The sequence below is a fragment of the Aspergillus sclerotioniger genome (genome assembly GCF_003184525.1).
Source record: "Aspergillus sclerotioniger CBS 115572 chromosome Unknown BO94scaffold_22, whole genome shotgun sequence".
Classification (NCBI taxonomy): Eukaryota; Fungi; Ascomycota; class Eurotiomycetes; order Eurotiales; family Aspergillaceae; genus Aspergillus; species Aspergillus sclerotioniger.
The window spans coordinates 1-27,586 of record NW_020291012.1 but is presented as its reverse complement, the minus strand read 5'-3'; the positions used below and the strand labels follow the sequence as shown (position 1 = coordinate 27,586).

At 53.4% G+C, this 27,586-nt stretch overlaps 8 protein-coding genes across 8 annotated transcripts; 4 read left to right on the top strand and 4 right to left on the bottom strand.

The window, feature by feature from the left end:
* Positions 1-2,696: 2,696 nt before the first annotated feature.
* On the top strand, positions 2,697-6,608 carry BO94DRAFT_471004 (peroxidase/cytochrome P450 family protein; the record flags this gene model as incomplete). The annotated part of the gene is made up of 12 exons (XM_025608360.1): positions 2,697-3,095; positions 3,156-3,253; positions 3,305-3,546; positions 3,601-3,805; positions 3,859-3,999; positions 4,059-4,149; positions 4,197-4,527; positions 4,577-4,920; positions 4,969-5,456; positions 5,509-6,160; positions 6,211-6,490; positions 6,547-6,608. The coding sequence occupies 12 exons, from the start codon at positions 2,697-2,699 to the stop codon at positions 6,606-6,608; spliced, it is 3,333 nt and encodes a 1,110-aa protein (XP_025465110.1).
* A 1,107-nt stretch (positions 6,609-7,715) lies between these two features.
* Positions 7,716-8,822, top strand: BO94DRAFT_154031 (uncharacterized protein). The gene is made up of 3 exons (XM_025605827.1): positions 7,716-7,846; positions 7,926-8,548; positions 8,604-8,822. Exon 2 carries the CDS (start codon positions 7,981-7,983, stop codon positions 8,443-8,445), a length of 465 nt encoding a protein of 154 aa, XP_025465109.1. The 5' UTR covers positions 7,716-7,846; positions 7,926-7,980; the 3' UTR covers positions 8,446-8,548; positions 8,604-8,822.
* Positions 8,823-9,633: 811 nt separating this feature from the next.
* Positions 9,634-11,036, top strand: BO94DRAFT_567519 (uncharacterized protein). The gene is made up of 2 exons (XM_025614632.1): positions 9,634-10,378; positions 10,438-11,036. The coding sequence occupies exons 1-2, from the start codon at positions 10,000-10,002 to the stop codon at positions 10,887-10,889; spliced, it is 831 nt and encodes a 276-aa protein (XP_025465108.1). The 5' UTR covers positions 9,634-9,999; the 3' UTR covers positions 10,890-11,036.
* A 32-nt stretch (positions 11,037-11,068) lies between these two features.
* On the top strand, positions 11,069-12,992 carry BO94DRAFT_471309 (kinase-like protein; the record flags this gene model as incomplete). Its single annotated transcript, XM_025608374.1, has 4 exons — positions 11,069-11,333; positions 11,408-11,583; positions 11,632-11,832; positions 11,880-12,992. 4 exons carry the CDS (start codon positions 11,069-11,071, stop codon positions 12,990-12,992), a joined length of 1,755 nt encoding a protein of 584 aa, XP_025465107.1.
* Positions 12,993-13,130: 138 nt separating this feature from the next.
* On the bottom strand, positions 13,131-13,910 carry BO94DRAFT_537125 (uncharacterized protein). The gene has a single exon (XM_025612194.1). The coding sequence runs from the start codon at positions 13,786-13,788 to the stop codon at positions 13,285-13,287; it is 504 nt and encodes a 167-aa protein (XP_025465106.1). The 5' UTR covers positions 13,789-13,910; the 3' UTR covers positions 13,131-13,284.
* Positions 13,911-15,667: 1,757 nt separating this feature from the next.
* BO94DRAFT_153997 (putative forkhead transcription factor Fkh1/2) lies at positions 15,668-18,063 on the bottom strand. Its single transcript, XM_025605826.1, has 3 exons — positions 17,861-18,063; positions 16,786-17,805; positions 15,668-16,730 (listed from the first exon to the last, which is right to left on the bottom strand). The coding sequence occupies exons 1-3, from the start codon at positions 17,972-17,974 to the stop codon at positions 15,813-15,815; spliced, it is 2,052 nt and encodes a 683-aa protein (XP_025465105.1). The 5' UTR covers positions 17,975-18,063; the 3' UTR covers positions 15,668-15,812.
* Positions 18,064-19,622: 1,559 nt separating this feature from the next.
* Positions 19,623-22,530, bottom strand: pacC (putative C2H2 transcription factor PacC). Its single transcript, XM_025612193.1, has 3 exons — positions 21,889-22,530; positions 21,489-21,777; positions 19,623-21,435 (listed from the first exon to the last, which is right to left on the bottom strand). Exons 1-3 carry the CDS (start codon positions 22,150-22,152, stop codon positions 19,985-19,987), a joined length of 2,004 nt encoding a protein of 667 aa, XP_025465104.1. The 5' UTR covers positions 22,153-22,530; the 3' UTR covers positions 19,623-19,984.
* Positions 22,531-24,069: 1,539 nt separating this feature from the next.
* BO94DRAFT_471277 (sugar porter family MFS transporter) lies at positions 24,070-25,812 on the bottom strand (the record flags this gene model as incomplete). The annotated part of the gene is made up of 3 exons (XM_025608373.1): positions 24,070-24,429; positions 24,489-25,199; positions 25,273-25,812. The coding sequence occupies 3 exons, from the start codon at positions 25,810-25,812 to the stop codon at positions 24,070-24,072; spliced, it is 1,611 nt and encodes a 536-aa protein (XP_025465103.1).
* Positions 25,813-27,586: the final 1,774 nt, after the last annotated feature.

Below are 27,586 nucleotides of genomic sequence, written 5' to 3'. Positions count from 1 at the left end.
CCCATAATTATCCATACTTTTCGGGCTCAAGGATACCCTAACTTTTGTATATATGTGCATATATGATGACTGAAAATGTCATCTTATGGATTACGGCTGACGGGGCAGTAGAACATTGAAAAGCAAGGGATGGATAGAGGGGGTGGGTGGCTGGGCTGGCGGAGACGGGTTGATTGACCTGCTCCACCGGCATGGCAGAAGGGGAAGCACCTGGTGGGGAAGAAGGGGGAACAAACAAGCGAGAGCAAGCGAGAGATGTGGATGTGGATGCGTCAGGCGGCAGGCGCTGCTAAGAAAGTACGTATGGACTATCTATCATGAAGGGCTGCAGGGGGAAACCAATCCACCCAATCCAAGAACCCAAAACTGCCCTGATGAACTGACAATAAATAACATTAATATACATCCACTAGACTTCCGATGTCAACTTTTACGGTGCCGTGGATCGACTCCTTTGGGCCGAGGGCGGCCTAAGCGCCTGAGGTGTCTCCCGCCCGTGGGGCCTTCGACGGCCTGGAGCCGCCACGAACCATTCGGATGCTCCCGATCGCCTCCCACGGAAAGTCTCTCTCTCTCTCTTTCTTTCTCTCCTTGCAATGATCTCTACGGAGTACCGATCTAATATCTACTGCTTGTTTGTCATTCCTTTTACTCCGTGTCCCCTCCTCCTGCACCTAGTCAGCTAGATGCGTCAATCACCATTTGAATCTGAACCATGGCTTACTGCTCAGCGTATGCCATCTCCTCTCGCTTCCAAGTGGCTTTGGCTAGCCCAACCAAACCGGCTGTCAGCCAGCCAGCCACCAGGTTCCGCATTCGGATGTCTTGATCAGCCGAGACATATGACACTCGAGGATCTTCTTCTCTTTCTCCCCTCGCTAATCGCTGATGAGCGACTGGCTCAGGCTGGAGGTTACCAAATCAGACCTCAGATCGATCGGGCGGCCTAAGTAGTGATGAACACCATCCTGAGTGTGGATCCTCCACCCACGAAGATCCTCGCCCGTCCAGCTCGCTGTACGACCACGGCAGGGGCCCAAATACGTAAATTGAAAGTTTAGTCTGTTAGTCCCGTGATGCTGAAGTCGTGCCTGTTATCCTTCGAACGTTTCCTGCTGCTTTTGTCGCGACAATCGTTACCGGTTTTTATTTTCCGATGCGCAAAAGCAAACATGATCGGTATCCAGGGATGGGGAGAAGCAAAAGGCCTATCTACCGTGTCATGTTACGTCTGAATGATTGCCAGGCTGCCAGCACTAACATGGCCCAACCCGCAAATTCCTGAAAAAGTTTAATGAGGATGATCCCGTGTTGCGAACGCGTGGGTACCCTACTGATGGTCCGTCCCCGATTGGACTCCGCTGGAATCTGTGATGGATCTTGGCCTTTTTCGAAGGACTCCTCACTTGGATGAGACTTCCGGCCAATGAAACGCGGCCCCTACCTTGCCATCCATGCGACTTTTCCATGCCCTCTGGTCTCAACACTTGGTGATTGTACTGTGTAACCCACCGTCGCTCTCTCTTGCCCATGCGGTGTTGTCCTTGCTTCCAAGGGAAACCAAAATGTTGCTGCTTGGTTGATGACCCTGCGGCCTGCAAAGTGCAATGATCGGTGAGCCGTCCTACGGTTCTAGCGGGAGAAGCTCCCTATAGTGGGTCTTCAGCTCCAGACGTCAGGTTCTCCAGCCTCGACTCCATTGGCCCGCCGTGCGAGCGCGAGTCAACCTCAGATAGGATCACTAGTATTGAGTTCTACCGATCCACTACGCCTGTTTGCAGTTGGCACTCGGGTGGAAATGGGAACACCCATTATTCGGCACAGTCCGGTGTTTTGCTCCCAGCTCGAGCCCTGGAATGCCGTCCTGCAATTGGCACTCTGGAGCCGAAGTGGAGACGGACCCTTCCAGCTCCAGCGCCATGGCCTCGTTTCCGCCCTGAAGATGTTGCTCATTGCTGTGCTTCCTCTGTGGTTGGCGAAAGTGGAATCACGTCACCATCTTGATTGGCACTGCCTAGTCGAGATTGTCCTCTTTTTGTCCGAATGTGCTCCATACAATGGCCTTTTCCTCTTGATTCGACGGAAGGCAAGCAAAGTGGCTGCCGCTTGCCTGGCTGCTGCTCCCTTGGCAGCCAATTCCCTTCGGCCAGCTTCAAGCGTCTTCCTGCGTGAAGGAGGGTAGATTCTGCATGTATCCGCAAATCATTTGTCTTATGTACATTGGCTGAAATCCAAGGCCACCTTGCACAGCGGAACCACGTTTGTTTCCACATGCCCCTTTACCCAGCACTCGGTCGACCCGACGATCCCCACTCTACCCGGGGCAAAGGTTCAGCCAAACTCAAGGGCCATCCTAGTATCCGTGGGGCTTGATCGATAGATCAGCGGCATCTCGATACGGTGCACATGCTAGTGGTGGCCCGCCTGAATCGGGTAATTACTATTGTGGTGATTGGGATTTGATGGCTGGGTCCACAAATTGGCTAGCACAATTAATGATTTCATTTCATACTGGCCTAAAGCATCCCATGCGTTGTCTGCTTTAAAACCCTATTGTTCCGAAGCTCGATGGCTTGTTATTGTTGATCTCTCCTCTATTTTGTTCTTTGCACGCTCTGTTTCCCCCCATTTTTCTGTCTTGATTCTTACAATTTTGTCTCCGTTCCTTTGTAACTTTTGCGATATACATAATCATAATGTTGCGCAGATTTTCATCGACATTCAAAAAGTCGTCGAAAGGCGACCGCGATGCGAAGCCGAATGGAGCCCAGGTAAATGGGCAGAAGCGCCAGTCGAAAGTGCCGACAGCGCACGAATCGTCCTCGGATGAGAGTCGCAGCGATCGCAGCGACAAGAGTGACGATGGCCTGCCGGCATTCGAAAAGTATGCCCAGGTCTTGCACGCTTCCCGGCGCCCTTTGCCGAATCAGACTGGCGATGGAACCTATCTTGAGCATGAGCACTCGGGCAGTTTGTTCCAGGATCTCCGGACTTTGGGTTTCAAGGATGTTGGGACGCTGAAGGATCTACTCAAGACGAAGGCCAAGGGAGAATACGTGGATGACAAGACCATGCTTATGGAACGCATTATTCAAGTAAGACTCTTGGGATTTACACGAACTATGCTCGAATGCTAACGGGTGCTCCTTCAACAGCTTGTCAGCAGCCTTCCAGGGAATTCCAAGACCCGCGCCGACCTCACGAATGCCTTTTTGGATGAGCTATGGGGTTCCTTGCCTCACCCACCTCTATCGTAAGTCGAGGCTTGGTGGTTGCATTATGCGCTCGCCCTAATACTCTGCAGATACATGGGAGAGGAGTATGCCTACCGCTCGGCCGATGGCTCCAACAACAACCCGACTCTTCCCTGGCTAGGTGCCGCCAACACCGCCTATGCTCGCTCGATCGCGCCTCTAACTATCCAGCCCGGCGGATTGCCGGATGCCGGTCTCGTTTTCGACTGTCTGTTTGCGCGTGAGAAGTTCACCCCTCATCCGAATAAAGTCTCGAGTCTTTTCTTCGACTGGGCGTCTCTTGTCATCCACGGTTCGTTGGTTTCCTTATAACGTAATCGTAACTAGACGCTGATTCGATTATCAGATATCTTCCAAACGGATTACCGAAACCCTCATGTCAATAAAACATCCGCCTACCTCGACCTCTCTATTCTGTACGGTGATAACCAGGAAGACCAGGACTTGGTCCGGACATTCAAGGATGGAAAGTTGAAGCCCGATACTTTCTCGGAACAGCGACTCCAGGCTTTTCCGCCGGCGTGCTCCGTGTTGATGGTTATGCTAAGCAGGTGTGTATTGTCTCCCCTGGCATTGAGAATCCTCTAACTGGGTACACAAACAGATTCCATAATTGGGTCGTGGAGGAGCTGGCAGCCATTAACGAAAACGGCCGCTTCAATAAACCCAAGGCTGGCCTCGGCGAGGAGAAAGCCAAGAAGGCTTGGGCAAAGTACGACAACGACCTTTTTCAGACCGGACGACTGTAAGCCATTCCACCAATTCCGCTGCGACGTCTGAGCGAAGATCTGACATTTCTCATAGGGTCACATGCGGCCTTTTTATCAACATCACTCTATATGATTACCTACGCACCATTGTCAATCTGAACAGAAGCAACTCTACTTGGTGCTTGGTAAGTGAGATCAAAGGATGATTTGTGCTGAGACTGACCGACAACAGGATCCCAGAGTGCAGATGGAGGGCAGCAAGAGTACTCCGTCTGGTCTCGGTAACCAGTGCTCCGTGGAATTCAACCTCGCATATCGCTGGCATTCTGCTATCAGCGCCAATGATGAGAAGTGGACTGAAGAGGTCTACGAAGAGCTGATGGGGAAGCCTGCCGCGGAGGTCTCGATGCATGAGCTTCTCATGGGGCTTGGAAAATACGAGCAAAATATCCCGAAGGACCCTTCCAAACGCACGTTTGCCAATCTTAAGCGCCAGGAGGATGGAACGTTCAAGGATGAGGAGCTTGTCAACATCTTGCTCAATGCCATCGAGGATGTTGCCAGTAAGTTGAGCTTTGGCTTAATAGAGAACAGTCTAACTTACCATTGCAGGCTCCTTCGGCGCACGAAATGTGCCAAAGGTCTTGAAATCCGTCGAGATCCTGGGTATTGAGCAGGGCCGCAGGTGGAATGTGGGCTCCCTGAACGAATTCCGCAAGTTCTTCGATCTGAAGCCATACGAAAAGTTCGAAGACATCAACTCCGACCCAGAAGTCGCTGATGCTCTTCGTCATCTGTACGAGCATCCCGATTACGTGGAACTCTACCCTGGTATTGTCGCTGAGGAAGCCAAGGAGCCCATGATCCCTGGTGTTGGCATTGCTCCTACGTACACAATCTCTCGTGCGGTTCTCTCTGATGCCGTGGCTCTCGTCCGCGGAGATCGATACTATACCGTGAGTATCTACCCGGCCTTCAAGCACCTAAGCTAATTATGCCTGTAGATCGACTACAACCCGCGAAATCTGACAAACTGGGGATACAATGAGGTCCGCTATGACCTCAGCATCAATCAGGGATGTGTGTTCTACAAGCTCGCGCTGCGGGCCTTCCCTAAATACTTCAAGTCTGATTCCATCTACGCACACTACCCGATGACCATCCCCAGCGAGAACAGGAACATCATGAAGGACCTCGGCCGCGAGTCCCACTACTCTTATGACCGGCCTCGCTACACCGAGACTGCTCCGACCCTGTTGTCCTACCCCAATGCCAAGCTAGTCCTGAATAGCCAGAAAGACTTCCACGTGCTCTGGGGTGGACTTAGCTCGCTCTATGCCGGAAAGGGAGGCATTGACTTCTGGAGCAAGTCGTATGACAATGATCAATGGAGGAAGAACATCAGAGACTTCTACGAAGATGCTACCTTGAAGCTACTCGGCGAGAAGTCGTGCAAGCTTGCTGGAATCAAGCAGGTTGACATTACAAGGGAGTAAGTCTTTGAGAATATCCGAAAGATCTCGCTGTTGCTAATTACGTTACAGTGTCGGAAATCTCGTGCCCGTGCACTTCGTCTCTAAAATCTTCTCGTTGCCGCTGAAGACCAAGAGCAACCCCCGGGGAATCTTCACTGAGCATGAAATGTTCATGATCATGGCAGTGGCCTTCACTTCCACATTCTTTGATGTTGATCCTACCAAGTCCTTCCCACTCCAGCATGCGGCGCGCGCTGTCTCCCAAGAGCTGGGTCGTGTTGTGGAAGGCCACGTCAAGTCCATCAACTCCCCTGGGTTCCTTCACAGTATCATCGATAACTTCCGCGATGATCACAATGCTCTGAAGGACTACGGCGATCAGCTGATCAAGCGCCTATTGGAGAGCGGGCTGGGAGTTTCCGAAGTGACCTGGGGCCAGATCCTACCAGCGGCAGTTGAGATGGTCCACACCCAGGCTCAGATGTTCACCCAGATCATCAATTTCTACCTCACAGAGGGCAAGGCATATCTTCCGGAGATCAACCGCCTGGCTAGGGAGGAAACTACGGAGGCTAATGACAAGCTTGCCCGTTACTGCATGGAGGCTGTGCGCCTGAATGGTAACCTGGGCACCTACCGCGAGTCCCAGACCCACCTCACGGTGTCTGATGAGAGCGGCCAATACAGCATCAAGCCAGGCGAGAAGGTGTTTGTCGGTTCGGTATGTTATTCCCGACGTCTGAATCCTTGTATTGGACTAACATCCGGTAGGAGAGAGCGAACCGTGACCCAAGGGCCTTCCCTTCACCCAACGAAGTGCGTCTTGACCGCCCTCTGGAGTCCTACCTGCACTTTGGCACTGGTCCTGAGAGTGGACTGGGTCAGGATGCCACCTTGATTGCGGTGACCGCCATGGTGCGGATTGTCGCTCGTCTGGATAACCTCCGACCTGCTCCTGGGGGTCAGGGGCAATTGAAGAAGATTCCCCAGTCGGCTGGATTCTCCGTATACCTGCGGGAGGACCACGGCAGCTACTCCCCGTTCCCGACCAGTAAGTGTCTTCCTCTTTCTTGGATTTCGACCTTTGCTAATCCGAGTTTCCTACAGCCTACAAAGTGCACTACAACGGCGATGTGCCGGCCCCTAAGCGACAGGTCACGACTGTTTGAGATGGCTATTATTGCGGGGCCTTTGGTTTCAATTGATGTAATGGTGTAATTTGTCACGTTCGAGATATCCTTGTGTTTCAATCAAAATGTCCTCTACTTGCCGAGTGTATTCTGTGCTCTAATGCAATTTTGAACATAAGTCAACTGTGTTGTGTAATTTAGAAGCGATATGTGTTGGAGAAGCTGCCCTCGCGAGGGGTATCAGTTAGGAACCAAGTTCAATTGTCCGATTGGTACTAAGCGCCGCTCTTATCGACGTCCACTGCCCTGGTGTATGTGATGATACGCGGCCGGGTGAATCACGCTGGAACATGCACGAGGGCATTGGCGACAAACATCTCCGCCCAATCCAACGCAACCATTAAGCGCCCGGGTCAATAGTAGGTAAGATACGCGACCCCATTGAGTATGTCGACCCACCGGTGTCAGACGATCCTGTCTGGACGGTATCCTTCCTTCCCTTACGCCGGATCCCATTGGAGGGGGCGGGGGTGGCGGTTTGCGCCATCCGTGAATCCAGGACCCTGCTTAGGGAAGGCGCCTAATAGCCTGGACGTCACCGGACCAGCGGCAGGGTCAGCCCTACTGCCGGACTCCCTCGTCCCTCCGCTCCAACTTGGGCCTCTGGGGGAAGATCCTCCGTTCCACGTCCGTCTTCATTCCCCGTGCTTATCTCCCTCATCTGTCTTCTTCTTCCGGTGCGATCGAACCATCACGGAACATGCCGTAGGAAAACTATCCCCATTTCCATCTTCTATTTATCCACCCCTCTCGCAGTGCCTTGTGGCCTTTCCCTTCACTTACCTGTAAGGAACTGCACCCAGCTCACACACAAACAGACCCCTTCTTCCATGGTGTCGTTTCAGTTAAACCACCATTGACAGTTCCCAGTCACAAAAGACCAACAGCATCATCCAATAAACAACAATCGAACCGCCACGGGTTACCGGCCGAGCCAGAGGGAACGGTTCAGGGGAACCCCCGCGCTAACGGATCTAACCTAGCGCTGCCCGGGCCCGGTTTGATTAGCAGTCGATCGCCTCAGCCGGTCAGAATCCTTGCCTGTCTGTCCACTAGGCTGTGTCGCATCCTGGTCCGTCCTCTTAGTTGCTAGTTGCTCCTGTCTGCCTGCCTTGCCTTGCCTCGACCGGCTTATTTATGGGGCCTGCCGTCCGACACCTCCTCCACAGATTACCGACAAGCTTCTCACTCTACTACGCCAACCACCATACTTGACTGTGAGTTCTATTTATCTCTTTATGCTTGAAATTTTTTTTATTAGTGTGATTCGTGAGAGTTGGTTAACGTTCGTTACAGATCGTCACCACACCCATCTTCACTTTACGTCCAACCACGAATCAATAAACCAACCATGGTCCCCATCACCCAGCACGAGAGACCCAAAACCGACTATGAGCGATGGCTCGAAGCCCAAAACGGAGGTGCCCCGGCCGGCGATCAAGCACAGTATCATCCGCCCAGTCCCGATTCCGACAAGGCAGACACATCGTCGGCTGAGTCGGGGAGTGGATATAAACACTCACATGGGATGTTCTTGCATCACACAAGTCATCACCAGAGTGCAGCTACGGCTCACGGACGTGGTGTTGGCGTAGGTGGACTGCATGGACCGCATGGACTGTTACATGGGGTTCTTCCGGGTTACTACGGGATGGTGGCGATGAAGGTGGCGGTGCTGGCACTGTTGGTGGTGGTTTTCCTACGGGTGGGAAGATTTTTGAAGGGGAAGCGCTGTCGTCAATGTCAGGGTCAGGGTCCAAGGACACCGCAGGTCGGGGGTCTTGGGATGGATTTGGAGAAGAAGTATTTGGTTTGACCTGGAGGGTCTGTGACACTAGTTGGGTTTGAGGCTGTGGTGCGTTTCCGGGCTTTGGAGTTGGGCGTTTTAGCACGATTATGTACACAATCTTGTACTATTTGTTGGTTGTTTCTTTTGATATCCCATGCTTGGTTTGTTTCTAACCGCGCGCCAAGATCATAAGCACTTTGTTAGAATGAAAGTGTTGGTTCATTGGCGTTCTTAGGTTTAAGTGGACTTGATTTCACTCTATTCATAGACTGCTGCTGCTGCACATGGTCGGAGAAACCACCCCTTTGACAGGGTCCAACCCCCCGAGAAAGCCCACGAACAGGACAAAATAACCCGCACCTCCACCCAGGGCCATGCAGGTGCTGGCTGGTCTGGCTGGTCCAACTAATAGTCCAATATTCGCGACGGCGCGCTTAGACTTCGCTCGACCTTCCTAGTGGGGATAGTCCAGCGCCTTAAAAGTCCGAACCGCCGAGTTAGTACTCGGGTCCCCCACCCAGCATCAAGTCGAACATTCAACGACGCGATCTACTGACCCACGCAATATCAGCTTGTCCGTCCGATTGGACACAGAAGCGCTTTCCTGGGGGTAATTATAAATGTAATTTCCCGGGTGGACAGAGAGTGGTTTCTCCGGTCAGGTACTGCTGGAACTGAATCAGGAGGATTGGCTACTGCGGGGCTAATGCTTCGACGCCCTAATTTTAGGGGTGTTTGATGCAGGGTTGCACCACTGGGATCTTTCGTTGTCGTTGGGGGTTCTTTGACTGGTGATGGAGATATGAGTTAATGATGAGGTCGAAGGATATTCGTACAGATTGTATTGTTGATTTGACAAATGGTGTGTATACTGTACAGGCCATGTAAATATCTGTTCTAATTTATTTCGAGTGCCGGCTCGGGACCGACCAAATGGGGTCGGGAGGCTGCGGTGGGGGTCCTTCTTACTTCTTGCTTCTTACACTCTACGCACTAAACTCGAAGCATGGAGGGATCAGCATCTTCCAATCTTGTCCACTACTACTTACGCTAACGGCTTATCTGCTTCTGACAGTGGCCAGGATCATGAAGCACTCCTTGGTAGGGTCGTGCCATCACAGCGCCTGATAGTATGTCACAGAATCTCCATTCCGCCCTACCACATACAGACAATCTCACCCAACTCACCACTATAATGAAAGCTCACTCAAGTCTCCAGAACCCACAACCGGCAATCTTTTCATCCGGATTTCACCTTCCTCGCTTTCCGCCGTAATCATCAAAGATAGCCATTGGCCGAGCAAGACCTGGGCGCTTACTGGCCTCCAAATGACCAACACCCACCCCATACAAAGAACCTACGAGTTTAGCCGCCGAGCAGCATCAGAAACAGCCATGCATTTAAAGCAAGCCATCTCCATCTCCAGGATCACTCCATCGCCATGATACCCCCAGCGTCAACTAGACCTCTCTGCCAAGCCGTATCCCAGCTCCATCCGGTCAGGTTGACCCTACAAACCACATACTACCCTCTTTACCTATACCCTTCGTTCTCCTCTTTGCAAAAGGAACCCGTCCAAAATGTCCAACAATGACCTAGCCCCTCCATTCGGCTACCCCCTCCGACGAAACGGCTCTTGTTATGACACCGAAAACGACTGCGGCACCACCTGGGGCCCCTACCACGAATGCTGTCCCAAGGGCGCCACCTGCGCCCCAGGAAATTGCTGTCACTCGGCCGCAGCGTGCGGTAACATTCTCAAACTTGACCCTCATTGCGGAAATACATCAGCAGTCTTGTATTACGAAAACGACTATTTCTGCTGCGCGAACGGGACCGATGCCTTTGCTTGGGTATCGGATGGGTTCGTCGGGTGTACGAATAATGTTGCAACATTGGGGTCTGAGTTTAGTTTGTTGTCGCCGGTTTCAACGACACAGAGTTCAGCCAGTTCAAGCAGTATGTGATGTGATGCATGATGTTCAGTGATGGACTGGGTTCTGATGGATATGCTATAGCTCCAATTGCCTCGACGACGTCACATGCATTCACAACTACAGCGGCAACTACTACATCGATACCGCTCCAACCTACAACGACATCCCCACCCACTACGACATCTACACCAATGTCATCCCCTGAATATAATATTCCTGCCATCGTGGGTGGGGTAGTAGGTGACGTTGCCGGCTTGGGTCTTATCATCTGTCTCATTTGGTTTCTGCTCTACCGCCGGGCGAAGGCAATACGACAGCAGCAATCAAGTCAACCCATGTCGTTCCTTGGCCCAAGAGCCAAGAATTATCATCCCACGGAGCTACAAGCTGATGCTCACCCGGCTGTCCCGGAATTGGCGCCCAGTCTGCCTGTCTATGAAATGGGGTCCCGACCACCGGTCTATGAATTGGCTTCTAGACCGCCTGTGTATGAATTAGCATCGGACACGTTGATTGAGGGTGGGAGGATATGACTATTCCCTACATTGTATATATAGTAGATAGATAGATGGGGAATCCCGGTCTAGCCCGAAGTGGCACCGTCGCCTTGGCAAAATGGAGGTCGCACGGACCCCCGGGGTGAGTTCTCCATCCTTCCGTACCTTTAAGGCACATACAACTGGTCCTCTTCTCCTCCGCAACTTGGGGCGCCATGGCTATCCCCTGGAATATTCGCGGGTCGGCGTCCCAGCTTTTCTACCAAGATAAATCTTCTTCTCAATGCCAGGCCTTACTTGCAATTTCCGGGGTGCCTCATCCAGACCGATCTGTCCTCGGCGCCTTTGTCAACGATGCATTCGACCCTCAAGCTGCAGCTCGCTACTTTCTCCAGACAACGAGTACGGAAGATGTATCCAAAGAGCCTAAGAAAACAGTGCCCCAGTTCTTGGCTGCATGGAAAGTTCTTATCGAGAAATGTGGGTACTAGCCATCCTCGGCGACAAATGCCTACCATTTACTACCGGATAATGATTTGTTTGTGAAACTGTAGTTCGGCCGACTCCGACCATCTCGATATCCAGCGAGACAAAGATGCTCATCTATGATCGAGATGGAGGATACTGTTGTCTTACGCGCACACCATTCAAGTCGTACCAGGATCACGGTCTAGAATACGTTCACATCGTACCACCTTGTGTGTTCACGGATCCCGATCTCTCAGAAGGAGTACGTACCATACAACCACCATGCTAAAGTAGCTAACACATGTGCCAGACCTTTCTATTAGAATTGCTGAGAAATTTTCTACCAAGAGAGCTCCTGGGGGCTGTCTGCGATCCGCGCCGTCAGGAAATAGAGAGGCTTGATAATCTTTGGTTATTATCTACGCTGGCCTTTGATGCGGTGAAGAAAGGGGAGGTATTCTTGAGGACTCAAAGCTGGGGAGACCATTCTGATACGACACGAAAGCAGCCAGTAAGTCGGTATTCTTAAGATGAGGTCCTGGCACTAATTTTCCCCAGTATACTGTCGGTACCAACTTCTTCAAACCCCAAAACCCCGCCTGCTTTCCTCTACTGAAGAGGGAAACGCTCGTTGAGAACCGGACCCCTCAGCTGACTTTGATCCCCAATGAACAACTGCTTGGTATTCACGCTCGCTTCTCAAAACCATTGGCGTGGATAGAAACCAAAAAGTACATGGATTCATCGCTGCATGGTGCTAGAAATAAGCCCCCGGGTCGTTACCATCGGCTGATCCAACATATCCTGGAAAGGAACTGCTTTCTTCCATCATTGGTGTCGCCGTTCTTCCCACTTTTCCAAAAGTGTTGGAAGACACTCCCTTCTTCAATTCGCGCATCCGTTTACGACGGACTACGATGGATCGGCCTGCGTCTCTACGGCGGCCCCCTTTCAGATACCGTCTTCAAGTTACCGTTTGGCTTGATTTTGCGACGGGGATCGCCAACCTTGGTGCCGAAGTTTCATGCGGAAACTCACACGCTCCAGATGGTAGAACGATCAACTTCTATTCCTGTCCCACGAGCAATTGATGTCCTAGAAACCCCTCGTTTTGGTTACATGCTCATGACATGTGTTCCTGGGCATCCAATTGGTCAAATGCTGGATTCAATGAGCGACGAGCAAGTGAAACAGGCTGTGGTTGACCTGAAGAGATATGTTTCCGAACTTCGGCAAATCCCAAGCAACAATACCGAGTTTCGAATCTGCAATTCTCAAGGAAGCGGTATTTTAGACTGGCGACTTGCTGATAGTCAACGCGAAGAGCTACGATTCAAAAGCGAAGCTGATTTCAACAAGTATCTAACAGATCCTTTTTGGGAGGACATTCGAAGACGTGCTGCAAAATCACATAACATTCAGCATCAGATCGTCTTTACTCATGCCGACCTAAACCCGGGGAATATCCTTGCGGACAACGGCAGGATAACTGGTATTGTCGATTGGGAAAATGCCGGCTGGTTTCCGGAGTATTGGGAGTACACAAAGGCACACTTCAGCGTTCGAGGCTTCCAGCGTTGGCTCGCTGATGTCATCGACGAGGTATTTGAGGGCTATCGTGATGAATTGCTGGTGGAAAATATGCTGTCTGATCTTTCGGGCCCATTCTAGTCGAATATCATCGTTTTGTACATTGATGGGTCGCAGTACAGCTTCTGGGATCTATCTTGAACTCGTGGAAGGTGTTCTTACGTTGCTCCTAACTGTATTGCCTACAGAGACAGCCAATATAGCATCAGATCTATTCGGTTACTCAACAACAACTTTATCTGGAATTGGTGGATCACCCAAATATTGAATCCTCCCGGAACCCGTGGCAGTTCTTACTGATACCCATCAATGGGTACGGACAAAACATGGCTATCAGACGGGTGTATCAGATGATCATATGAAAATGAGGCGACTAAGTGCTGGAATTTTCGACTCGAGCAGCAAATCGTCTCTTTTCGACCGCGACTAGGTTGTCCGTGGCATAGGTCACCAGAATAGCCTCAAGCTCTGAGATTGTGTGCTTAAGCTCGATTATCCGGTTGTTCTGCAGCGCTATAATGGCGTCCTTGACCCAGACTCGACAGGAGAACGCCTCCCCCGTGTTAGGGGAGGGTTTGCCATCCGCAGCCACGCCGTTCAAAATATTTGTGCAGGTTTCCCAGGTGCTCTGGTCGATGGAGCCAATTCTGTACGCCAAAACAAGACTCATCGAATACGGGACATTGGCGCTTGGCTTTGGGTCCAGCTTCCACCCTCCTTCGCGGTCTGTCGCATGCCAGATACGCCCGGCGGGTGTATTTGTGGGGATAAAGATACCCCAGTGGAAGCCCGGCTGAGCGCCACGGCTGCTCAGTAACACATATATCGAGTAGTTTTTATATTGCGCAGCGACGGTGTCGAGAGATGAGCTGGACATTTTATCCGTATAAAGAGGCTTCCGTCAATATCTAAGGAAAGACATTCAACATATCCAAATGAATATACCAAGTACAGGCAAAACTTCAATCATCATTAAGGGGACGGGGGGAAGAAGAAAAGCCAAACGCTGATGAGGGGGTGAGAAGGAGAGGGGGTCAAACCTCCATGTAACCTTCTCCCAATCCAGTTTACCTCTGTGTCCCGCACACCCTCCTCTGTTGGTGATGGCGATGGTGATTGGTGGCTCGAGCCCCCTCGGTACTGTCTCCAGGGCTATCATGCTCTCTCCTCTCTCTCTCTCTGTCTGTCTGTCTGTGTGTGTGTGTGTAAGGCTGAGAGGGGTATACGATGTGGATATGTTATGATACTACTATGTAAATGCAAGGGTACGAGTCCTCAACCACCCCTACATTTCCAGTAACCAAAAAACACACTGAAAGAATAAATATGATACCGTTTTCAACCCCTCCCAGCCTGTGATCCGTCTCTCCCCCTCCGAAAGATCAATGAACTCACCCACACCTTTCCACTCCAACGAGTCAGATCAACCCACCCCACGGACCACCTCATCTTAGAGTTATGGTTAGACCGTTTCCGCACATACACCGACCAAGGGACTAGTAGGTACATCACCTAGGTAAGGTATCAAGCCATGCGAAGGGCCTCTATTTAAGATATAATTCAAGTCGAAGTAATGCTGCAGATGGAATCCAAGCTGGAGGACAACATGTGGAGATAAGGTATAAATCTCGATAATTAGACCATACTCTGCAACAAGTGAGAGCTACTTCCAGGGTAAGAAGTTAGCAATCAATCTACTTCGATGATTATTTTGTATGAAATGAATGTTGGCCTACCTCAAGTGCAGCCCAGAACTCTTTTGTCTCCATAGCATGACAATCAGACATCTGATCGCCTAAGGAATCGAACCAGAAGACCTGATTCTCCCGGTGGGTAACTCTGGGTGTCCTCCTGCATCAGCCTGACCATATGCTCTTCCCTCCTTCCATCTCACCTGGATCAAATCTCGCCAGATCACCCAGAAGGGCTATCATGGAGCCATTGTTGATAGTAGATACCAAAAGGTCAGCTAAGTTCTTTCTTGAAGTCCCGATCCATAATGCTGTAGCAGGGATCGATCCGTAGCATTGGAAAAAGAGATGGTTACCGCACCTGCCTCATTCAGCCTATTGTACGAGAGAGCGACATAACGTGTGTATTGTCACCTAAGCTGCGTCTAGTATTCTTGCATGAAGCTGGATAATACGGTATACGCCCCAGGTCGGAAGGAAGGAAAGGAAAGGCCCTTGTCGTGGTTGAATCAGACCTTTCATTCTCTCTCCTGGCTCGTGCACTGCCAAAGCGTACCGTCTATATATCAGGTATGCAGAGGGGGTGATGGAATAACGGTCTCTTGGTTTTATTTGTTGGATAGAAGTCTAAATGGCTTCATACAAAGGATCATTCGATGTATGATGAAGTAGCTCTAGTTTGGGATGTTGACGGGCCAGTGTCGCTAAGTTGAGGAACTGGCATCAATAAGGGGTTATGAAATAGTAGGTTGTAGTCACAATGGATCGATCAACAGAGACAATATAATAGTAGGCGTCACGAGCAACCCATATGGAAATAGATCTCTGGCACTTGATACACGGGTATTTTGATGGAATACCCTTTCCAATTGCACCCCAAAAGAACGTTCGTATACGGAGGTATGTGTAGTTGATATGCATTCATTCCCATTATTCTAAGAATAATCTAAGAATAAGAGCATAACATCACAAGTTGGGGCACTGCCATAGAGAAACCACCCGTCTTATCAAGCAAACAAAAGTATACTCGCTCTAATCGGTCATAGTACATACATTAACATACAGACATGCATACATACATATATATCGTGGCCGGCATCAGTCTCATGCGCTTGAAAGCAAGGCAGCTCAGGAGGTCGCAGCACTCGTGCGCGCCGCGTTGCTCAGCTGCCGGTGATACGAGCCGATCGTTTGAAAGCCCCTGCTGCGGTTAGTATCTGCTTCCCCGAGAGTGAAACGGCACGGAAGGCACCCACCTCGCCAGGTCAAATCCACTCCCCTCGTCGTCCTCATCCTCAGGCCGCTCGTTGGTCTCCGGCTCTCGTCGGGGCGGTAACCGTCCCGTCGTCATACCGTTGGAGGTTCCGGGCTTGCTTGGACTCGCCAGGTTCGGCGGCGGCGGGCTGCTGCTGGGGATACTGCCCAGCCCGTCGCCTGGGTCACCTTTCAGCGGACTCATGTCTGGGACAGGTCGGGCAGGTGTGCTGCCAATGTCCGCAAACTTCCAGAACTGGGCCGGTGAACTCATCGGCATGAACTTGGACGGAATCTGCGCCGTGCTGGGCGGTGGCAGGCGTGGCTGCTGGCGCTGCGGCGCCGGAGTGATCATGGACGACGGTCCGTCATCATAGTACGACGACGACAGCACAGGGGGCGACCCTGCTGCATTGTCGGATAGTCCGTAGGTCCGGCTCAGACTGGTGCCGTTGCTGGTATTCTTGGTCGCCGATCGGGTGGGGAGCGGAGATGGCTCCTCATAGTCGCGCGTGTGTGGAGGGCGCAGCGGGGCACCCACTGCACCGTTTCGGGTGGCACGAGAGCCTCGTTCGGGGGTATACGCCTCCACTGGGGCCACCGGGAATGAGCTGAATCCCGGTGAGGATACAGGCGGGGACTTCTTGGTGGCCGAGAACACTGCCTCCATGCCGTTGGCTCCCCGCGCGGCCGGATCCCTTGTCGCAGGGGATGACGGGGCGGACGACTGCGTACCCTTGCGCAACTGCTTCTTCCAGTACTCCTCGCGATATTCGGGGGCAATCTGCCATTTCATGCCTTTGCCGGGCTCGTCCGTCCTCCGGGGGACCTTCTGGAATGCTTTGTTCAAAGAAAGATTGTGACGGATGGAATTCTGCAAGGGGTGATTGTCAGCCATGTAATTCCAAAGAGGGAAGAGACAAGCCCACCTGCCAGCCGCTCTGGGAATGGCGGTAAAAGGCGTATTTGTCCATGATCCAGTTGTAGATGCTGTTCAGCGTAAGCTTCTCCTCCTCGCTCGAGAAGATGGCTTGCGCAATCAGCGTCGCATAACTGTAGGGCGGCTTCAAGTCCTTGGCGGCGTCCTTGCTGTAATCAATCTCCTCTGTACTCTCCATCATCATCCCGCGGTTATATAGCGGCGACTGCTTAGCCGTGCGCGCGCCCACTGTGTCGGGCGACCGCGGCGGCGGCGTCACCTGGCGCTTGAGGAATTGCGGTGCGGGTGCCAGCGATGGCGGGCCAGTCGTGGCCGGGGCTGCGTCGGCAGCCGTCGAGGAGGGCTGGGGATGAGCGTGCTGGGAGGCATCCCAGGTACCCACATCTTCCTCCCCGTTCGCCAGACGTTGGGAGCGCTCGATAAAGCTGGGATGAATATTGGCCTTGTCTCCGGGGGTGACGAACATCATCTGGGTATTAGCGATCTCGATAATATCGCCGCAAGAAAGAATAGCATCGGTGCCGCGCTTGAGGATCACATTATTCAGGCGCACGCCGTTGCGCCCGTTGACGCGGATGTGCCAAGACGCTGTCTCCTCGCCGTCGTAGAAGATCTCGGCGTGCAGGCGCGACACAAACTTGCTCGGGCCCAAATCCACATTGACCTCGGGTAGTGCGCGGGCAGCGATCGTAACCGGGCTCGACTGTTCATCCAGCTTCTGTTCGCGGTCGGGCTCGCGACCGATGTTGACATGGAGAGTCTTAACGTAGTAGGTCCAGTTGCGGCCGGCGATCTTGGCGTAGGCGCGGATGCTCTGGTTGTTCTCGGTTTTCGCGTTCGAGTGGTCGCGGAGCACGCGTACCTCTTCCCGAGCGGCGTCCAGATACGAAATCACCATATCCACCAAGTCCTGATTTTCCGACAGTTCCTGTTCTGGGGACGAGTCATCTGCTTCGTCGGCAGATTCGGGTTTGATGGAGCGAGGATGGGGGGAGGCGCGGTGGTCCATCTAAATAAGTCAACGGCTGGTCTCGTACACGGCGGTCATCCTGTATGCAACCCACCTTGCGCTTCTTGTTCGACGGCCGCGTCGGGGATGAATCCGGTGCCTCCGCGTCCGAAGTTTCCTGCAGCTGGATTTCCTTGCGCCGCGCGCGACGGCGGTTGGAAAGCGGCATGGTGGTGGCTAGTCGAGCGATCGCGAGAGCTGGATCAGCGCAGAATGTCGTCTATTCGGGATTTCCGGAATCTGGTCGCCAGGGTGGTTGTCTAACGAGTCTAATCTAGGGCGGTGGTGGTGGTGTTGACGTCGAGTCGCAGGATTTCCGCGGCGAAACCAGACGGACGGTGATGAGCTCAGCCGAACAGAAAATCACAGACGAATGATCGGCGAGAGCGACGGACAACCGAAAAAGGGAAGGCGAAAATGGAGGACAAACCGGGATGGCAGGTCCAGGCAGAAAGACCCAAGGGAACGTTTGCCACCGCGCTCGACGGACGCGAACTGGAAGTGGCTGACTGATGCAGACGGACGGACTCGAGGGCCAGCCACCGCGGGGACACGGCGGTGGTGGTGATGGTTCGTGTGGATGTAGATCGCCGGGGAGGTTGGTGCGACGACAAAGGGATTGTGTGGTGGGTAGGTGAGACACGGGGTTGGGGGTTGGGGAAAAGTGATGATAATGGTGGTGGTGGTGGTGGTGGTGGTGGTGAATGGTGGTGGGAAAAGTAGAAAGAAGAGAAAAGGGAAAGAGGAAGAAGAAAGACGAGACGATGACGCTTGAGCAAAAAGAAGCAGCAGCAGCAGCAGCAGCAACAGCGCGAGCAGACAATCAAATCAATGCTCGCAACGCGCCGCGGTTTGGCCAGCCAAGCCAGGCGTGACCGCTTCCGTGTGGGGAAAAGAAATCAATCACTACTAAGTAAAGAGTAAGTAAAGTGTAGTGTAAAAGACTGCTTCATTCTTCCCTCAACCCTTACAATTAAGGTTGATCGCCCTCCGATCTATTTCATTCTTGTCTTTCTCCTTCCTCCCTTTTCCCTCCGACCCCGTTTAATATGCAAGCGCTGCATCCCAATCCGCCTGCAGGTGGAGGCTGCGCACCGCCGTAAACAGGCAGTGGAGCAGCAACTCTCACAACAAAGCCATGCAAGGACAATCAGAAAGGCCACTGTCTATGGAGTATCCGGGTGCGTTTTGCTGTTGTCAATGCCTTCCTTCCCTCTTCTCTCCTCCTTCATTCTGACTCGGGATTCAGTCTAGACGACAAGTAGCTATTTACCTACCGATCATGAATGAACGACCGACATGACTTCATCACCACAGTGACCCAGCTAGATACAGGCACAGCATCCCCCAGCCAGCCACGGTGCCCGCGGAACGCCATTGTTTGGGACGACAATTTTCATATCTAGTCACTGCAGTGCCAGAAACGAGAACCTGGCTCGCCCACTCGCCAGCCGGCATCCTGATAGGGTTCCATTTCCATTCCTCCCCATTGGGGAAAAAGAACCCCCCCACCGGATCAGGCAAGGTGGAAGCATCGGGCACGTTCAACCCTGCTGATCCATGTCTGAGATGGGCGGATCAACGTATCTCCTCGAGGCCATCGCTGCCCCTGCACTTGATCCATCAAACTCTCCGCCGCCCTGTTTGCGTCATGGCCCGCCGCGTGCAGTTTAGTGGCTCGCCCTCGGAATGCCCGCTTGCCCGCCCAGACCCTCAATTCCCGGTCCCACTGGACTCGCGAAAACAGTGCCTGGCTAGCGTTGGCCAGGGCAAGAGTGCATGGGAATCAGGTGTTTGTCTACGTTTACAAGGAAGAAGTCAAAGGAGAACAGGTATAGTTTGTTCAATAACTGACCAGATGGGACTCCAGGTGGGTTTGGAGCCGCGTCCCATGCATTCCGCGGCGCCATCCAGACATATACACCCTAAACACAACACCGTTCGATGAAAGCAAAAGAAGGGGAGATAGGAGACATGAAAAGACAGGAAAAACCCCCGGGCTGGGTCGTCATATATACGACCCATGGCCGTCAAAAGCAATTACAGAGCGATTCCACGTGCACGTGGACAGGGAATAGAACAAGCGCCCAGACAGTTCGTAGCAAGCCATAAGATCTTGCACAAAAGGAATTAAAGACAAAGTCAGAGGAGAAGTAGTAAATGGGTCCAGCAGATTCACTTAAGGCATTTTCGAATCGCCGTCTTCGTCCACCGCCCGCAGCGTCGGGTACATCACCACATCGCCCGCCTCCGGCTTCACGGCCGGCTCCTCCAACTTCTCCGGCATCTCAGTCTCTACCCCCTCCATGTGGGTATCCGGGTTAGCCTCCGGAGTGCGTTCGCCGCTGTTGCTGCTACTGCTGCTGCTGCTGCCCCGGCCCAGCTCGTTCTCAAACTCGCCCCGTTCCAGCCGGGATGCAATGTAGTTTCGCAAGTACTCAATCAGCCGCACCTTTTCAACCCACTGCACATCCGCCCGTTCCGCCACTTCAGTCGCCGCCTGAGCGGTCCGCAGGGTAGCCTCCGCTTCCGCTGCGGTGCCGGAAAGGGCAGGGTCAATCAAACTGACGGAGATGCGATCAGGTGAGGTCGACGCCGAATGCTCTTTGCCCGTAGGAGTCCGCTCGCCATCGTCCTTGCCATCCTGAGATAGATCCATCTCCTCGCTCAACTGACGGGTCTCCGGACGAGCGCGCTGCAGCGTGCCACCCGTGTACCGGCGGCGATCGTCGTGGTCGAAGATGCCACCAAGGGTGGAGGGAGGTGCAGCACTCGAGGCGGTCGGGTAACCGGCCGACATGTTGTCGGCCATGGTAGTGGATGGAAGACGGGGGTACATACTGCCTCCTTCATGGTGAGGCGGCGAGACCCGCGCCGCCGATGGCAGGGAGATGGGAGAGCGACCTGACGTGTACGACTGGGCACTTGAGGGCGGCGTGAGCGCCGGAGTGCCGACGGAGGGAGAGTGAGTGGCTGGGTTGGGCATCATCGAGGCGGACGTGGTGGCTGTCGCATGGCTGGGGGGTAGCTGAGTGGGCGGCGAGTGGGTGGTGCGATAGCTCATGCCGCCGTGGACATAATGGGCCCCGGGCTGGGCGACACCGGCGGCGGCCACATTGTCGTCATTCTCATAGATAGTGTCCTGCATCTGCTGCAGGAACTGGTCGATGTTGATCAGGTCGTTCTTGGTCCGCACGTTGCTCATGGGCGGTAGGTGATAGGCGGGTGCTGAAGGGGCACCTCCAGGGCTGTATCCGCCACCACCTACGGCCACCGGCGCAGGCATCGGCTGGTATTCAGGCAGGGGACCACTGCTCAACACGGGAAGTGATAGACTCTGCAGACCGATCAGACGCTGCCCCACGGCGGCATAGGAGTTCGGGTCGAATTGGCGCCGTTTCAGGTCGCCAAAAAATTCGTTCAGAGCATCGTAACCGCGCTTCTTCGATTCATATGATGCGTGAGTGGCTTCTGGGCCGTGGTTCAAGGCGTAATAGACATTGCCGTAAGATGGATTCGCAGGCTGTGGTGGAGCATGAGATTGGTAATACTGAGGAGCGCCATGCGCATAACCCTGACTGGGGACGGGGTTCAAAGAGGGCTCAAAGTAGTGCGTAGCGGTCGCATAGCCTAAATCTGGTGTCAGCCGGCAATGCACAACAGTCAGGCTGGAAAAGACTTACCCTTGGCACCTCCGCCAAACATCATGTCCGGATTCCGGGCACCGGGCTCCGGCGACCGGACCAGGACTGAATCGTCGGCATGGGTCTTAACATGCTTCTTCAGATCCTGGGGACGCTTGAACGCTTTCCCGCAAAAATCACACTTGTGTGGTTTAAGCGGAACATGCACACGTATATGGGAAGTGATGTGGTCGCGTTTGACAGTGGTGGTGCGACAGCTGCCCCATTGACAGGTCAGGTTGAGGTTGTTTGTGCTCTTGCGACCGACGTGACGCTCACACACATGTTCCTAAGCCGAGGCGGTCAGCCACCCACCCAAACAAGTATGTGATAAGTCAAGCCGACACGTAGCCTGAAGCTGGTCGACCATGTAATCAGAGAGTAACAAAGAGTAACTCACATAGAGGGCTTCAGGAGATGGGCACTTCTCAGTGCAGCCCTGCCAGAGACAGGACAGTTCCTCAGATGGACGAGTCGTGGTGCCGTTCATGGGGGGATTTGCCACGGCAGCCGAGGCAGCCGCTGCGGTCGCGGCCGCAGAAGCAGCCGTCGCTGAGGACACCTGGGCGGGTTGCTGGGTAGGAGGCGAGTCTTGGGAGGTCGAGGCAGGCATGGGAGCGGCTGTCGTCGAAGGAGCCGTTGTGGTGTCTTGGGGTTCCGACATTGCCAAGAAAAATCTTTCTTGTCCCTTTCTTGGGAGCAGCGGAAGTAGACAAGCGACTCAGCACGAGTCCGCCTCAAAAGGGTGCAAGGGAGGAAACGATCAAGTAGACCAAGACTCTTGGTGGTCAATAAATGGAAGACAAGAAAATAGGCTGCGACAAGATGACGCGGTGAGGAAGTGGCGGGCAACAAATGGGGATGGATATCGTGCACCGACACCGGAGATCGAGAGAAAAGGCTTAGAAGAGGGGGGGGAGAAACAAGAGAGGGTAAGATAACAAAATGTCAGATACGGGTAGAAATGGGGGGGAGACGAAAGTAATAAGGGAAAATAACTAGATTGACGGACTAGAGGAAGAGGGATGGGAGAGAATTAGGAGGGGGGGGGAAAGGGAAGGGAGGAAGTCTTGGGCCGAGAGGGGGAGGCTTGGGTTCAGAGCCGAGCCTTGCCTAGAAAAGGCCGCTTGCACAGCCGGGCGGAGGACGGGGACAAGACTGGCCAGGATGACAAGACGCGACAAGCCTGGAGGCCTGGGCGCCGACCGGGCCAAGAGCCGTGCGGAGCAAGTGGCGTGGGCGCTGGATTGGTCAACGGTCGCCCTCTCTGAAGTGGCCAGGCAGCAGCAGCAGAAGAAGTACGGTCCCTGAGATGCACCCTCGATGCCGATTCATAGATTCTCTTTTAATCATGTCGAAGGATATTTGTTTCTCTTCCTCCATCCTCAAATCTTCAAAAGTGCGGGAAGGATTCTTCTCAACCCCCTCGGTGACTAGTCGACCTAGTGCAAGCCAGGCCGCCAAATAATGCGGTGGGCTAGTCGGGGGACCATCCCAATACGGTATCATACACATTACGGGCCACTTACCAGTCCCCTGTCTGTTGTCACCCACCAACCATCAACCCCGCGCCGGATGCTGCATTTTGGGAATTTTTGGCTTCCTTTGTTAGTCATCGGCAATCCCTTCAGGAAGTCAAAATGTCTCACTAGTATCTGCCTCACGCTTCCGGCACGAATCAGTTGGCCATGTGGTCCAGAATGCTTCGGGGAACCACCCAACTGTCAATGGTCTCCTCCCTCCACCCGCCTCTTCACATTCTCTTGCCTGCCTATCTTGGCACCCTTCCCGCTCCGTGGATGAAGTCTTGGGAGGCCACCGTGGCCGTGGTACGATGGCTGGCTCGCTCAGGCGTCCTCTTAGTCAGATGGCCCCTCCCTTGGCATGTAAGACGGAATCCCTCGGGTCGTTCTGGCGCGGCCTGCAGTGTACGAGGTATCTAATCAATCCCTGTAAGGCCAAGTTCCCATGGTTCGGGGGTGTTGGATCGCTCCAACTTCGGAGAAACTGCATCCTGTAAGCGCCAAGTGCCTGCAACCCCCACTGGACAGCCACGGCACTTTCTGGAATATGCATCGATGCTGTGAAGAAGAAACACCTATTTTTCCCACCCATCACTTTCTTGCTGTCGGATGCAACTTGTGCGACGGGTTATGCAGGTGTGTGCTCCATGCAGGGATCCAGGTGGGTTGCACAGGTCACACAGGTCACACAAAGATCAGCTGGTGACGCACTCCGGAAACGATGGTTTGCGGCAGTGCGCTGATGATCAGAGTGCTGTTACATATTTACTAGTTAGTAGTCATAACTCACCGGAGTGGCCGTGATTTCGATCTCCGTGCTCGACGGGGCATCAAACCGGGCTAGGAACTCTAACGACTAGCAAACAGCCCTGAGGTGTCGAGGATGGCAAGATCGGCGAGACTACTAGGCATCTACGTTACACGAGAAACAGGTCACATGCGCCAAAGAGACGAGTTCGTTTCTGCCAGCAGGTCAAGCCTGATCGATATATATACCCGAGCCCTAAATCTATTTACAAAGTCTATGTCTTTACGAACCCAAAAGGAAAAACAAACAATTATGCGCTCTCGACATGCTCCTGCGGGTCATTCTTCTCGAACGCCCCGTCCTTCACCTCCTGGCGGAAGCGCTCCTCCTCTTCCTTCAGCTGGGCCTTCAGCAGCTCGTTCGCCCGCCAGATCGGCTTGATCTCGAACAGTTGGTCGGTCGCCTCGAGCGGGATACCGCTGGTCTCGGGAATGAGGAAGAAGGCGAAGAACCAGGCGAGGAAGGACAGCGACGCGAAGAAGAAGTACACGCCGTAGCCCATTTTGGCAAACATCTGCTCGGTGAACCGAGAGACAAGGAAGTTGAAAAGCCAGTTGCTGGCGGTGGTGAGGGCCTGTGACAGCGGCCGAATATTGGCGTCAAAGAATTCCTGTTCGCCCAGAGTCAGCGGGTGGTCGTGAGAGCATTCAGTGAGAAAAGGTAACTTACGGAGTTGATCACCCATGGGGTACCGTTCCAGGTGGGGGTATAGACGGCGGTCCACAGGTAGAAGAAAAAGATGGCAGCAATACCTCCACCGTTGAGGTGGTCCCGGGGGTGTTTCGTCGGCTCGACGATATAGATATAAGCACCGATGGCATACATGCAGACAGATCCACAGACGGCACCGCAGAGGAGGAGTTTTCGTCGTCCAAACTGGTCAACCAGGAAGAGCAACCAGATGACGGTGAAGACCGCCTTGACGACACCAAAGATACCATTGAGGATACCCTTAGTGTTGCCGGAAACACCGAGACTCTCAAAGATGGTTGGGCTGTAGTAGTTGATGGCGTTGATACCGGACGCATTCTGCCAGAAGAACAGCATGCAACCGAGGAAGAGACGGTAGATCAGGCCGCGCGACTGGTAAACAGCCTTGAACGGCTTCCAGAAGCCCAAGCCAACAGTGGCAATCTGCTCCTCGATGGCTTGGTCGACGGTAGCGACCTCCTCAGTGATATAGATATCATGCTCATCGAGTTGACGGATCCAGCAGAGGTTATTCATAGCTTCCTCGCGGCGGCCCTTGAGGAGGAGCCAGCGAGGGGATTCTCTCATCCACAGGGAGCCGAGAAAGAGCATGCCCGAGGGGATCAGCTGGATGGCGAACGGAATAATCCATTGCTCATGGTCCGATGGCATCGTTTGTTCCACGCCATACTGTCGAGCAGAAGGTTAGCATTGCGGGAATAGCACCGGTAGGGAGGGGAGAGAACGGAAGAGTATGACTCACGTTGATCCAGAAACCAACCATGCCACCAATTTGCCAGCCCAGCTCATAAAAACCGACCAGCCGACCTCGAATGGCTGGAGGGGCGAGCTCGGACAAGTAGATCGGGACGACGTTGGAGGCGACGCCGGTGCCGAGACCGGACAGGACCCGGCCAGCGTATAGAATCCCGAGCCCTCGCGAGCCATTGGCCCCCATTTGCAGGCCGGCGCCGAGAATGAAGACGGCCGAAGACACGGTCAGACTCCACTTGCGGCCTAAGAAATTCGACAGCCCGTACGTGAGTAGGGCTCCGAAGAACGCTCCCGCAATGAAAAGCGAGACAATATTTTCACTGATCAGGTCCACATGGGGAGTGCTCATCTTGTCCAAGCCAAACTCCCTTTCAAAGGAGGGCATCGTGATCGTCGTCCCGATGAACCCACTGGTGTATCCGATCATGTTGGAACCACATGATGCTATCAGGGCGAGTACATAGACTCGCCAATTATAGACATTGGAGGGGGTCGGACGGTCCTCGACGATGTGAAGGATTCCACCCATTGTATGGGAGAAAGGGGTGGAGGTAAAGACGCAAAAGAAGAGGAAAAATCTGCAGGCCAGAGGGGTCCTGTCAACAGGAGGGAGGACTAGGGCGACGGCGGAGAGGAAAAGAAAAGGGAGGGGTGTCCTGTCAACAGGAGAGACGGATGGGAAGGAAAAGAGAGGGAAGACAGAGACGGGCCGGGCCATAAGTAATATCTCTGATTTCGTACGAGTTCTACGGAGCAGCCAGACGTGTGTGGATACTGGCTTCTCCCCTGCCTCGAACCCTCTCCACAATTTACGTCGTGGCCAAACCCCATCCGGGGAGGACCATCCTGGAGATTGAATAGCCAGGCTGTAATACGTTGAAAAGGCAGCTAGAGGTGCTTATTTCTCGGACTATGCAGGCAGATTCCCACATTTTTGCCCCCGTGATGTGGAAGGAACGGGTCGGGGGAGTGTTTTCCCCAGATGTTGTGTCTCACTTAGCCGCCGCGGAGAAGGTCTCGCCAGGAAACATTCAGCCGCAGATCAGGGGCCAAACCGTACGAAGTATATAAGGTCGACGTCCCCCAGGCGAGCTAAGGCGTTTATCCGAGCCAGCGTGTATATAAGAAAATGTATACCCCAGTGGGGAGGAGAAGTCCATCCCCCTAGCCCCACGACCTGAATGAAGCCCATCTGCGACTGTGTTTTACCCCGTTCTGAGTAGGTGGTGAAGAGTGAAGACTTTGCCGGTGGGACAACTCAAAACCCAAGCAAACTCTGACCAGTTGTGTGAGGGGCAAAAGCTTGGAAGTGGGAGAGATACACAGTATTGGTGACTGGACAGTGGACAGGCGCCCTGGCCGCCGCCGCATGGGATCAGCACATTCATTCTCCCGCCTCAGGTCGGCTCCCGGACGAACCAGGAGGAAGAATGAGTCAGGTAGGATCCAGGGAACTCGGTTTCCAGGACCCACAAGGTTAAGCGAGAGGAGGAAGACTCTGGTACCCGAGGGGATATTTAGCCGGCATTTGTCCAACGCCATCAACAATCGTTGGAGTCGTTGGTCACGAGGGGCCAGTCAAGGGGCTGGATGAGGCATTAACCCCATTGCTGGTGGAGAAGAGGACCGGACGATAGCCGAGACGTGCAGAGATTGGTGCCGATCTAGATACTAGACAGAGAAAGCCTATTAGCTTAGGGCCAGCTGGAAAGTTTTACCCCGGGTCACCGGGGATGAGAATTGGGGAGGCGTGCATATCAGAAATGCACCGGAGTCCGGAGTGGCATGGAACTGGAAGACGAGGCAACCTACAGGCGAGGCGACCGCCGAACACTCCGGAGAGACACTAAGTAACTACTCCGAGGCTAACCTGCCGTGGCAATCCACACGATATCTACCCAGCGCCAACGCTAGGCCGGCTCTGGCCTAGTCTGCGGGCTAGCCCGAAGAGGCATGGCTGTCAGCTGACCGGGTGTCTCTTTACACGGCTGGCTTTACGTTTAGTTCCAAGGACTACTGCAATCCGGCTCAAGAACGATACTCCGCGTCTTCTGGAAGCCCAAGTGCGGAGTCTCCGCATCTGGTTCATATATGGTCGTGAGCCTCGCCACATAATGATGCTAGAGGGACGATCCCTGAAAGACAGTATATGCGATGACGCCATACCGGACCGGCCAGCCTGACGTCTAACGTTGCGGGCAGTGCGCGTCCTGGATCGTCGTCAATAGCCCACCAGCAAAGAGAGACACAGACCACACTGTTTAACCAAACGGACAAAACAAACTAACTAACTAACTATATCA

Excerpts from the sequence above, each read along its gene's own strand:
- BO94DRAFT_537125 (XM_025612194.1), bottom strand. The coding sequence starts at position 13,788 with ATGTCCAGCTCATCTCTCGACACCGTCGCTGCGCAATATAAAAACTAC.
- pacC (XM_025612193.1), bottom strand. The coding sequence starts at position 22,152 with ATGTCGGAACCCCAAGACACCACAACGGCTCCTTCGACGACAGCCGCT. Across the intron at positions 21,778-21,888 it reads CATCTCCTGAAGCCCTCTAT|GAACATGTGTGTGAGCGTCA; the intron begins GTGAGTTACTCT and ends GCCTCGGCTTAG. Across the intron at positions 21,436-21,488 it reads GTTTGGCGGAGGTGCCAAGG|GCTATGCGACCGCTACGCAC; the intron begins GTAAGTCTTTTC and ends CACCAGATTTAG.
- BO94DRAFT_154031 (XM_025605827.1), top strand. The coding sequence starts at position 7,981 with ATGGTCCCCATCACCCAGCACGAGAGACCCAAAACCGACTATGAGCGA.
- BO94DRAFT_153997 (XM_025605826.1), bottom strand. The coding sequence starts at position 17,974 with ATGCCGCTTTCCAACCGCCGTCGCGCGCGGCGCAAGGAAATCCAGCTG. Across the intron at positions 17,806-17,860 it reads CGTCGAACAAGAAGCGCAAG|ATGGACCACCGCGCCTCCCC; the intron begins GTGGGTTGCATA and ends TGACTTATTTAG. Across the intron at positions 16,731-16,785 it reads ATTCCCAGAGCGGCTGGCAG|AATTCCATCCGTCACAATCT; the intron begins GTGGGCTTGTCT and ends CACCCCTTGCAG.
- BO94DRAFT_567519 (XM_025614632.1), top strand. The coding sequence starts at position 10,000 with ATGTCCAACAATGACCTAGCCCCTCCATTCGGCTACCCCCTCCGACGA. Across the intron at positions 10,379-10,437 it reads GAGTTCAGCCAGTTCAAGCA|CTCCAATTGCCTCGACGACG; the intron begins GTATGTGATGTG and ends GATATGCTATAG.